Here is a 12,126-nt window from a genome sequence, read left to right as displayed (position 1 = left end):
AAATATATACTAAGAAATTAATGGTTCAGTTTCTTTGGTCCTTTAGGTCACATATTAGCACTTTATACTTGGAGTGGATGGCTGATTGCTTCAGGCTCTCAAGACAAGACTGTTCGATTTTGGGACCTGCGAGTACCTAGTTGTGTTCGTGTTGTTGGAACGACGTTTCATGGGACAGGTAAAATGTTTCTATAACATCAAACTTTTATGAAAGTCGCACACAGCACTGCATATAATGTATTGTTTTTTTTGTTTTAGTTATTTTTATTTATATAAGTATTGTGCTGGGGTCAAGACTGCATAATAGCTCAAACATTGTGTGAAAGTATGGGCATATCTCTAGTGGTGTACCCTACATTAAAAGGTCAAAAGGAAACTATTCCCCACTGAGTACCAACACAGCTGTCATAAGTCTTGTGAAAATATGTTATGATGGGCCTAGTGTTCAACATCACTGATGACATTCCTCAGGCAAGGGTTCAATTCCCTGCTGTTGACAATTTATATTTGGAGTGCCAGTGGATGCTCGAGGTACTTTGGCAACAGCTATCTGAGTTCGTAGACTGCCAAGATCCGTGCAAGTATGTCCGCATGGGGAAATCAAAAATGCTCTTTCCATGGAAAGTTCAGCTGAACCATAACTACATAGTGTAATGTACATGGGAAAAGCATATGATTCAGCATACTCCCCTTATAGCTTCATACCTACCCCACTTCTATTTTAACAGTTCCAATTGACCTAATGCAGAAGAGTCAAGCATTAGTATGGGCCTTGTAACAATCACAAGTTTAACAGTGTTGGATAGCTGAGGACAACTTATCACAATTTTCCTGCAAAAATTGTACAAGTGCTGCACTCCAATACTTAAAGAAGGGAGTGCCAAATAGATAGATTCTAACTTTTCAAAAAGTCTGAACCAAATCTATTCAGCTTGTATCCTTGACTAGGTAAAATACACTTACTGTGGACATCGAAGGACATAATGGTCTGCAGTACCAGCCAGATCAATAGTTACTTGACCCTTGTTTGTGCATGAGTTTATAATCCAAGAGCCCTCTCTTAAATTGGACCCACAAATGTGCCAGGTACCAGGCCACCGAGTGGGTGTGATTTGTTTATCCTGCTAAGAAAAACAAGTGAGTAATGGGTGGAATACTTGAATTGGTCTCAACCACTCCTTAATCTGCGAGGGGAAATCATATTATTGACCAGCCAAAGCCCAGATGAAGGTCTGAATGAAGGATATTTTTGTATAGTAATGGTGGTGAGAAAAAAATAGAAACTAATGGCTTTTGGTTAAGTCACCATACATGTAGATGATCATGTAACCCATAAAAATGTAAACGTTCTGATATCTAACAGTAGAAATAGGACAAGGATAAGACTCACCTAGTGGTGAGTGTAAGGGGACTGAATCAACATGTTCAAACCCATATTCATTACTTCAGTTTTGTATAAGTGTAACTAATACCAGTTCTGTTTCATTTAGAGGAGTCTTTAGTTAAACGCTACAAAAGGGCTATGATGTTGCCCACAAGTTAGTTGAAACAAGATATGGATCAGTCCCCAGCGTACACATGGCGTTGCAGAATATGACAGATGAGAACCAGTGGCCAAACAAATGCCTTCTACAGCAGAGACCTGTGGTCTTCTGGGCCACCCCACGTAACACATGCACATAAAGAGACATTCCATAGTCCAGTGTCACCTGCTTAGTGGATTATCACCAGTGATGCACAAGACAAGACATTCCTTCGCTGACATTAGTGCCCCATCACATTCAGTAACGAGGATTTCCCCTTGTATGCCCATGCCTCATAAGAGACTGGTGTTGAAATATGTTGTACAAAATATAAAGATACGGCTTAGCTAGTGTAGAACCGTTAAAATGCACTATTGTCTGGTTAATAAAATTAAGGCCGAAGTGGCCAAACGCCTTTCTCTGGATCAAAGCGAACTGCAAAATGGCTGAGGAAAATGTTTGCCAAGACTGCATGTGCCACTTCTGACAAAGAACAGTGTTTACATCTATACTCTCCTGCAGTTTTACGGAGTGTCTGATTTTTTTAAGTATCACTTATTCAATTTATTCACCAGGGTCTGGTATTCAGCGTGTCTGATGCATGCAGCGGGCTGCATCCAACAATGGTACTGTTGGTGACTGATGTCTTGAAATGGCTTTTTGAAACCGTTCCAGGAAGGGTGCCCATGAGTGTGGACGCATGTGGCTATTTTGTGATCGTTTTTTAAAAACATTCTAAGATAGTCGCCTCTGTATGCGAATTCATGCTTACTCGCGGCATCCATCTATGTTTTCTGTGAGGTATAAAAGAATGTTACAAGATGGCCGTCTGTGCATCTCTACACATGCACACTCACAGAACTTACAGAAAACAAACATTGGGAAAGCCAATAGGTCTACACGCACCGCCACACCTTTTGGTATTGCCAGTGTTTTTTAGCTAGTGTTTGAATATTTCGGGTGCTATGGTTGAATAGGTTGAAAATCATTGCATGGACGCTTAGTGGCTCAAAACAGAGCATCTAAACCATTGAGTTCCTTCTCCCTTATCTTTTTTTAAATATACTAGTCGTAGAAGTATTTGCTGTGAATAATGCAGCAAGAGCAGCTGACAATATGTGTTGTTGAGATCTTTTTAATGGGTGTGTGACCATTTCAAATAAAAATATATACAGTGGCCCCATACGTATCTTTTTCGGTTACTGAAGCTCACGTTTTTATTGAATTACGGTGGAATGCTTCACATTTAGCCATATTAATTTTGTTATTTCCAGCAACAGACTACCATTTAGTAACATCTATGAACAAACACCTTTTGAATAGTCTCTTGTCACCTTCACCTTTCGACATCCTCTCTCAAGAGTTTGCTACAACAGCTGGTTAACATTTCCTTCATTAGTTTCATTAAACTCTGAGACAACCTGATCCAGATTAAAAAATTACTATTTATGGATGAAGCAATGCTACATTAAAGAAATTGTGAATATTTTTGGATATCCTTGAATATTTAGTCAAGCAGATAGCACAAGGTATTTTGTTTCCCTTGAATTCGTTTCTTCCTCATATTGAAAATGTGAAATGCATTCACCCAGAAGGCTATAGCATTACACACTATAATTGTTGGAGGGTATAATGAGCTTCATTTTATTTAACCCACATGACCGAAAAGTGAAAACACATTTCCCATGAAGTCCACAGAGGTTGTCCAATGAAAAGTGTGTTTTTATTGTAACACTGAAGAGATGTAACAAATAACAGATGGGCAGAAACTCCTTCATGGACCTCTTGGCTGCTGAGTGCCCCCTCAGCCTCCATCATGATCGACTTTACTACAAGACAACTACTAAGGGAGGCATAGGAGGGCGGTGAACCCGTCCTGCTTTGTTGGTGAGTTTGCCAGAATGCTTTTCTGCACAGATTACCTCTGTGCCCGTATACAATGGACACCCTGCATATCTCCCGCCATGATTCCCCCCCCCCCCCCATGATAATGTAGCTAGATTCCGTCTGACAGACTGCTAACTTCCGAGTCAAGAAACAGATGGTTCTTGGGACGCAAAGTTGACAGACGACAGTTAAATTTCCAACCTTTGGAATCTGATTGGTATGGACTAGACCATGTCACCTCCCAGAAGACAATGGCCTACCTCAATAAGAACCATTGCAAGACCTGGCAGCCAAATTAGAGGAGTGTCCACTCACCATTTGTTTTCAAGGAAGTCAAGAGCATATAAGGGGGAATGTCAAGAAAACATTTTCACTCCGACAATCTGACTTCAATTGCAATTCATAATCCCAGCCCTTTTCCCCAATCTCTACAGGCTTCTTAAACATGTTTTGAGAACTTTAGGATCACAAGAATTTTCTCGCCTTTTATTTTCAAGCTAGACCAGAAAACTTTTTATTTTAAAATTTTTCCAAAAACCTTTATTGAGGATTAAACTCAGCAATGTTACAAAAATGCACCATGACACAATAATATGCACTTATATTGACTTAAAAGTAGCGAAGGTCACCGCATACATTTACCACAAAAAACAATATAAATGATCAGCATCGGGAAAGCACCAAAACAATAATGAGGGAGCACCATAAGAAATACAACATAAAAAAGAAAAAAGGGGCAGACACTGAGAATCGGGTGGAGGAGACTCATTGACGTTCACCGGCGGCCGCTGCGGGCGGAGCGACGGCAGGGAGCGCGGGAGAGGTTGCCGGGTGCTGGGAATTCCGACTAAGGAAGTAGGAGACAAGCGGTCCCCAAATATCAAGACCAGAAAACTAATGCGTAACTTCTGGGGACCTTCGAGAATACTTTTTTAATCTGACTTCAACTGCAACTCTTAATCCAGACAATATTCCTCCATACTAAAATGCAAATAGAATTGTTACAGGATTACATGTATTTTTGTTATCATTTATTTTGTAAACTGCTGTGTGCAGTAGAACAGCTCTTATGTGAAGCCTCCGACAGTAGTTTGGGTCTTCGCACTATAACAAAACAGCAAATTAAAATAAATAATAAATTACATCTTAACAAATCTTTCTCATAACCATGTTTAATAAATGAAGAACCTCTGTGGCCAGTGACTACACTACACAAATTCTGCTGGATCACACTTTAAAAAAACGCAAACTGAAGATCCCAGACTTTTATATGGTAGAACATAACAATTTTGGAAGCTAAGATTGACTCTTCTGGTCTGAATAGATGTTCTACCCGCATTTGTTTTAAAAAATGTTGCTGTGTATTTCAAAGCTCCCCTTGGAGGAGTCTAATTACCTTAATGTAAGTAGCAGGGTAATTGATGTTATGTCGCTATGACAGCTGGTGGAGGAAGAAGAGGAATCTGACAAGGTTTTGAGTCATGTTCAGGTATTTAAAAACATCTGTTTTTACTGTTCAGGAATGAGCTCTTCTTTCAGTTTGTGAGGTCAGAGGTGACATTAGGTTTGTGTTAAAAAAGAAAAAGTGCGCCATCTTAGACGTCTGGTCATTGCTGGTCAGAAGTCAATTTAGGAGCTATGGAGGCAAATAACCTTCAGCCTAGCCCTGTTTATTGCAGAGAATGGTTTATGCTCCTGCTTCCTGAAATGCTGAGCAATATCCAGACCTGAGAGCTGCAGGGCAGAATGGAAAAGAAATTTGAGATATTTGCAAAATAATTTTCCTTGAAATCTCCATCCTAGCCCTGGCCCTGCATTTGAGTGGCACCGTCTTAATGGGGCCATGGGGAACACCATGAGCCAGGACACGTTTGATAGGAGATTGACAATGTTTGGGTACATTAGCAAGCCATAAACATAGCTAAAGTTTGGATTCCTTCTCTTTGATTAACCTCAATGTGTCAAGGAATTTGAAGCCAAATCCTTGTAGCAAGTGTGAATGAATAAAATCCATGTAAACGTAAAAAGCAACTGAGAAACGGATATCTGTAAAGCTACAAAACGCAAAGGACGGTAATGAATAGGGACAAACATACATCGAAAGTCATTGAAACATTTCAACAAATAGAGACCGCACAACCGTGGTCTTTTCTTCTTTCTGCCATCCCTTTCAGTGAAACATTACTTTGTGCATTGAAGCATATAGATAGATAGGTAGTAGTCTTGTCTGTGGTTTAACTCCGATTACTGCTAGCGCTGAAACACCATTAGTGACTGATTGTTCTCTTTAGCATACATTTTTATAGGACGCAAAGTCCTTCTGAAACAGCCATTAATTCAAAGTGGTGAGAATCTTTGTTATGAACAGTACCTTAATACTTCCTTCCTGTAAGCATATCCAGGAATCTTATACAGCCAATGTGATTTATTTTAAAGCTTCAGTGTTGAATTAAGAACAACTACATTGCCTTGTATTCAGGGTACCAAATAAAAATGAGTGTGACAGTTGTAACATACCTTGGTACAGAGCAGTGAATCCCAGGCCCCTTATATGTTTCTTATCGTGATTGGCATAGTTTTATAAATGTAGGAGTACATGCAGTGTTTGTTTACTTTAGTAACGGGGGAAATTGAAGACGTTATGCTTTTTAAAAATGAGCACACGCATTTTGCACGCATTGATAAGTTCAATATTGGTATATTACCTTACAGGTAGTGCGGTGGCTTCAGTTGCCGTTGATCCGAGTGGTCGTCTTCTATCTACAGGACAAGAAGATTCAAGCTGCATGTTGTATGACATTAGAGGAGGCCGAATGGTACAAATTTACCACCCTCATTCCAGTGACGTTCGTTCTGTCCGCTTCTCACCTGGGGCTCATTACTTACTCACAGGATCCTATGACATGAAAATTAAGGTGACAGATTTACAAGGTAATTTATCTAATTATTAATGTTATTAAATGTGTTCTTTTGTTTTTTAGAAAAAAAAATGTTAATGTAACATTGTTGTCTGCAATGTCTCAAGCCCATGGATCCCACTTGGGTTAAATGAATGAGTGAATGCTTGGAGTGGTGTCATCCGGTGAAATGTACTAATGTTGAAAAGAGTGCTAGCAGGATCATCTAACTGTCAGACTTTGTTTACTAAAAGAATATATTCTCAACAATGGGGAAAAAACAGAGAAACCCTACAATAGCTATTTTACAACTTAGTATATGCAACTCTTGAAAGCTTGAGACACTGGAATTTAAACCTAAACACTCAAAAATGTAAAATGTACCTCAAAGCCAGCTTTTGGTGCCCTTGTAGGAAAATGGGATTTTGAAAGGGTTCAAAATCCCATATATAGGCACCCCCAACACACACTGTAGCAGTTTATTTCTCTGATTCTCTGTAGAGCATTACTGATCCTTAAATGCATTTAGGTACAGTTTCTATTCTGCATGTTTGCTTCATTAGCTTTGAGGAGTAACATTTTCGAGAAGAGTCTGCACACGTTTCACAAACAATGGTGAATCCACATTTTCTTAATTTGGCCAATCAATTTATGAAATGCTACCCCTGATTCTCATTTTTGCCCTCTCTACCCAGTCTTATCTCTGGAGATCACAGCGTTCACGGATCCTTCCCAGGAATGCTGAGGAGGAAACTGACTGTCTTCTTGGCCAGATGACTGTGATCTGAGCCAAAAAAGATGTTGCATATAAATTTGCTGTAGCATCAGGGAGTTGAAATACCACAGGAGCAGGTCCGGTGTATATCACAAGAAGGACTTTGCTGAGTATGGCAAACATTACTGTGGCTATGTGTAGCCACATTCTGAATCAAGGTGACACCTGCTTGCTGACCCTGTCTAAGAAGCACAAGACATTTTGACTTGGGCTGCCAACTGAACATTTACATGATGTCATGGCTCCAGTCAGGGTATAAAGACCTCCAGAGTAAACAACTTTATCAGTACAGAGTCCAGATTCCATGAGAAGGGTAGTAGTGACCAGCCTTGTTGATAGCAATGTATCCAGAGGATATGGTATCAGAGGCAGCTGGACATATTCCGTCCTCACCTCCAGGTCTCAGGACCCAGGGTCATTGGAGGATAGGTTTTCTGTAGACCGGTTAAGAGAGTTTGTATATGCATTCCTATCAGTTTCTCTGCTGCACTGGGTACTACGAACCCTGATGAATGAAGTTGCAGAATGATTCTGGGGGCTTTGCATTGTGCACAGAAAACATTGCTCACAGAGTAGCCCTGCGTGTCAAAGCACCTCTGCTTTCTGCTACCGCAAACAGTACACTGCTGCACAAGGAGGCTGCCAGCAGTGTTTCTCACTCTCTTGACCTGGCTCGAATACTGCTTGCTAGGCTTGGCAAGGTGAATAATGCTGCATGCATCCTTAAGAGTGTATCTGGCAGTGATAGCCCATCACTGGATGAGGCCCAGCCATGGTACCTTCTTCATTCAACCCATGATTCAAGATTTTCTGAAGAGTTTGCTGTGGATTTTTCCACCTGTTTGGAGATCAGTGCTAAAGTGGGAACTCAACGTAGTGCTCTCGATCAGAATCATTTACATTGTGTGTGACTCTGATCTAAAGCTTCTTATTTGTAAGAAGGCCTGTCTGTTGGCTCCCATCTTCGTCATGATAGTAAAAGAGATCCAAGTATTCTCCTTTGCTGATACTGACACTGTTATGTTGCAGACACACCTGAAGTTAATATCTAAGGTGGTTTCCAAGTTTGATCTTAACCACATCAAGAACAACCTAAGAATTCATATAATCTGAGCATGTAGCTTTGAGAGTGCAGTCACATTACCCAGGTAACAGACTAACATGGGGAAAAATTTGACTTGGGGTAGTGTTAGAATTGGAGTGGGGAGGGGGACAATGAGACAAATGGAAACTGACAAGGTGCACACCTTCCCATGACAGCAACTTTCACTTATTGGACCTGAAATACACAGCTTCGAGGTGATAAGCCACTGACAGTGGACCACAGTGATAATATTCAGAGCATAGCAAGACCTTCGTCCTCAAACGTAAGGTCACAAATTAGGAGACAGAAGCTCACACTGGAATAGAAAGACTCAGTCAATATGGCCGTGGGTCTTGCATGAGGAAGGAGAGATGCAAGGTCTTAAAAGGAACTCTCCAGCACTTCTGGGTGAGAGGCAGGCACCAGGGCGCACAAACACTGCAGCATGAAGACACTACCTTGAGTACACACCAGAAGCACTTCCAAAACACTGATCGGACATGTTAACATTAATCAGGCAGATACAACCACTGAAGCAAGGGGACACATAAACCAGGATAAAACCATATGAACACAATCCACTGACACAGGGTTTAGAGTCAGAGTGGCTCACACTAAGGTTGCAGGACCAGATAGAAACATGTGATAGAGGAACATGTTCTCTGGGACAGTAGATTCATAGAGTGAGTGAGAGACCAAGTCAGTGAAAACTCCCATTACTTTAGCACTGACACTGGTATAAATGTAAGCAGGACAGTAAGTATGCCGTTACAGGCACATGAAATATACCAATAAAGAGAAATCAGGGACACTGAGACAGAAAACACACCAATAATTTTGATGGAGAACACTCTTATGTACACTGTCGTTGAGCTATCTGAGGTAATTAAGTCAATGGGACAGCAGCACTCAATGCAAGAGCATATAATCATAATGTGACCGGTAGGAGTCACTGGAACTGGGAGACACTAACTACTGGAACCAGAAAAAACTCATAAGTACAACTATAAACACGCCAGGTTTAAGGACGCACTGAGCCTTACAAGAAGTCAGCTGCATAGGATAGAAAACTGAAGCACGCACAACACACCGTTAGTAAAGCATGGGGAAGTTGCATTGGAACTGCAAGAACACCATGTTTGAATCAAGAGATACACTATAACATACGAGACACACTGCTATCAGAACACAAGAGCCAATAATCACCTTCACATGGGTTCTATGGAATTTTGCTCTTCCCACGGAGAGCTCTGCTAAAAAGACCTTAAGAGGATATGCTGCAGTCCTTCGCCTAATCTTCTTCTGGTCACTGATGACCGCGATACATCAGTCAAATAGAAATTCTCTGTGTATCTATAAACAAGGTAAACTTGTTTGAGCTCTGTGGCAACCGGAAATTAAGATTAGTGTTCACGGTTGCTAAAAGGTTGTGAAAACAAAATGTGGCAACTTAAATCTGAATGTATTCACTGGAATTCCATGTTTATTAGAAGCAGGGCCACTATCCTTATGGCAATAAGGGATGCTACCATACTCTGTCCAATGCCGCTCTTTAACTCCTCAATTTGTTTACTCCTTAAGGGGCGATTACGATGCTGGACAGACCCCAGTCCGTCCGGCATCATTCTGGAACTGGAACTGGAACCGAACAACCTCCAGTTGTCGGTTCCAGCCCAGGAATTAGGATATTTGCTTTGAGAGCATGCATTCTGAACTGAATGCATGCTCTCATAGCAAAGAGCAGGGGTGCAGGGTGCAAGGTGCCTGCTACCGGGTGCAGGGATCAACGTGGGGGCATTATAGGTGCCCCCTAGGTTGCCTGCTGGGGCCCCCAAAGCAGATGCCCAATGCCTTTTGTGCTGGAAAGGCCAGCCAAAAAGGCAGTGGGACACTGCCATCGTAACCCCTCGGCTGGAAAAAGCCAGCCGGGCGATGACTGTTGGCCTTCGGAATGGTGGACGGGCTTTCCGAGCCCATTGTAAGCCATTCAGAAGACTAATTTGGATTCCCTTCCGACCGAGCCCATCGAAATGGCTCGGTCGGAAGGGATTCCGAATCGGTGATTACGATGCCGGTAGGAGAGCTCAGACCAATGGTCGGAGCCCTTCCTGCCCGCATCGTGATCAGGCCCTATGTGTTGTTTTTGAGTTCAGTGAATGTAGCAGAAAACATGTGCCTGTTGTAGTGAATCTCGGTGTATGCATTTGCCTGTCTTCTAAGTTCTAACTTTTACTTCATCCTGTAGTCCTCTGAATGCTTCCATTGCCTGTAAGATCACTAATGTGTCACCCATCTCTTCCAGGGGACCTGACAAAGCAGCTTCCGGTTATGGAGGTTGGGGAGCACAAAGACAAAGTAATCCAGTGCAGATGGCACACACAGGATCTTTCCTTCTTGTCGTCTTCTGCCGATAGAACTGTAACCCTCTGGTCTTACACCCCATAGACTGAAAAGAGCCAAGGGCCTTAGGTGTTGAGAATGAGAAACCTACAATTTTGTAAGTGTGGACATGCAAACTGCTGCTTTTGGCCAGGAGAAGAGCGCTGTGCGACAGGAGGCCCCCACTCATCGCTAGGACTTTGTCGTGGCTAGTGTTCCTTTCCAGTGCTACCAGTCTTCCATGTGGTCCCCCGCTCTGTGACATTTTGTTATTGTGTTGCCAACAGCGATTGGAAAGCTCCTGTTTTATGTATATGTGCACTCCAAGCCAGCTGGATGACGTGTTTACATTTTAGTATTAATGCATTCCTTGATCTCGACTTCCCCTGTATTACAGCTTTTTTTATCAACATAAAACAGAAAAAGACTTTACAGGATATCGGTGTACAATTTACTAACGTGTCAGCTAGGGCAGAATTAAGTTTGCGCTCTCCCATGTTCACATTTGTTTCAAATGCATCAATTTTCAAACAGGTCAACAATTATCAGTTCCTTTTCCACTGTTCTATCCCAAAGGAATACAGCATATAATTTAAAAAAATGAATGACGGAGTTAAAGGAAACCATTTAAGCACTTTTGTTTTATAGCCTCATAATACAGTGTTATTATTTTCTGGACCTATTGCACTGGGGACAAAGGTTAATGGAATTGCTTCATAATGCATGGTTTTCTTCAGACACTAAAGCTTAAATGATCAGCAATTGTGCGTTAAAATCTTCCTTCTTTGAATGCAACAGCGTCGCTCTGTAAATGCAAAAGTGTAGCACGTCGCAAGTGGCTAAGAAATCAATTTTTGAAAGGACAGAGAGGTAAGAGGAAGTTTTCCGTAAGTAAGGCAAAAGAATGTGGGTGCCATTTTTATGGGACTAGAGCATGGCTTCAAATAGTATGTCTGCATGATGACACTACAATATGCAAACAGCTTGCGTACCCCGGTGCAAAGGTTTATTTGGATTTTTATTCTTGCACTTTAATTTCCGTGCAAGCCAGAATCTCGTTCTGTTTTCAGAGACTAGTATATTCTGGTCATGTATTGTTATATTTTCTTACTGTACAGATTCTTTAGTTTTAATTTAAAACCACAAATAAAGACTAGGTAATATTATTTATTTGCCATATGCAAGACCTTATGTGTTTCTAGTGATTATTTTGTATGTCCACCACATAAAGCATTTTAACTAACGTAAAAAAAAAAAGATGGAAAAGGTCATGATAAAATTGTAACTGTGCTCTCAATAAAAACCTGACAATTTACATTATAAATGATTGACTTTATTTTCTAAACTTGTTGTTTAGTTTTGACGGTTGTAAATGATGTTTTATTAGATGTGTTGTGACCTCGCTATCTAGGATCCTGTTTTTAGGATTAAATCGATTAAAAAAACAACAAAACAAAAAAACATTTAGCACAAAAACCCCAATTTACTCACCTACAACCAATGGACGGCGATGTGCAACGAGGTTAAGAGGACGGGAAAGAGAAAAGGGGGATGATGAGGAATCAAAGGATAGAAGAGGAG

General features: G+C 41.1%; 1 protein-coding gene across 1 annotated transcript in view; it reads left to right on the top strand.

Annotated features, from left to right (window-relative positions):
* Positions 1–11,860, top strand: part of WDR47 (WD repeat domain 47) — a 294,267-nt gene extending 282,407 nt beyond the window's left edge. Inside the window, exons 13-15 of the mRNA XM_085602213.1 lie at positions 47–178; positions 6,123–6,341; positions 10,469–11,860. Coding sequence (XP_085458339.1) covers positions 47–178; positions 6,123–6,341; positions 10,469–10,611 — 494 coding nt within the window. The 3' untranslated portion in view covers positions 10,612–11,860. The remainder of the gene's footprint in view (positions 1–46; positions 179–6,122; positions 6,342–10,468) is intronic.
* The last annotated feature ends 266 nt before the right edge of the window (positions 11,861–12,126 follow it).

Source organism: Triturus cristatus, chromosome 4_2 (assembly GCF_964204655.1).
Source record: "Triturus cristatus chromosome 4_2, aTriCri1.1, whole genome shotgun sequence".
Classification (NCBI taxonomy): Eukaryota; Metazoa; Chordata; class Amphibia; order Caudata; family Salamandridae; genus Triturus; species Triturus cristatus.
Note: the sequence above shows the minus strand (reverse complement) of the source record. Positions and strands in the feature narration are given on the sequence as shown.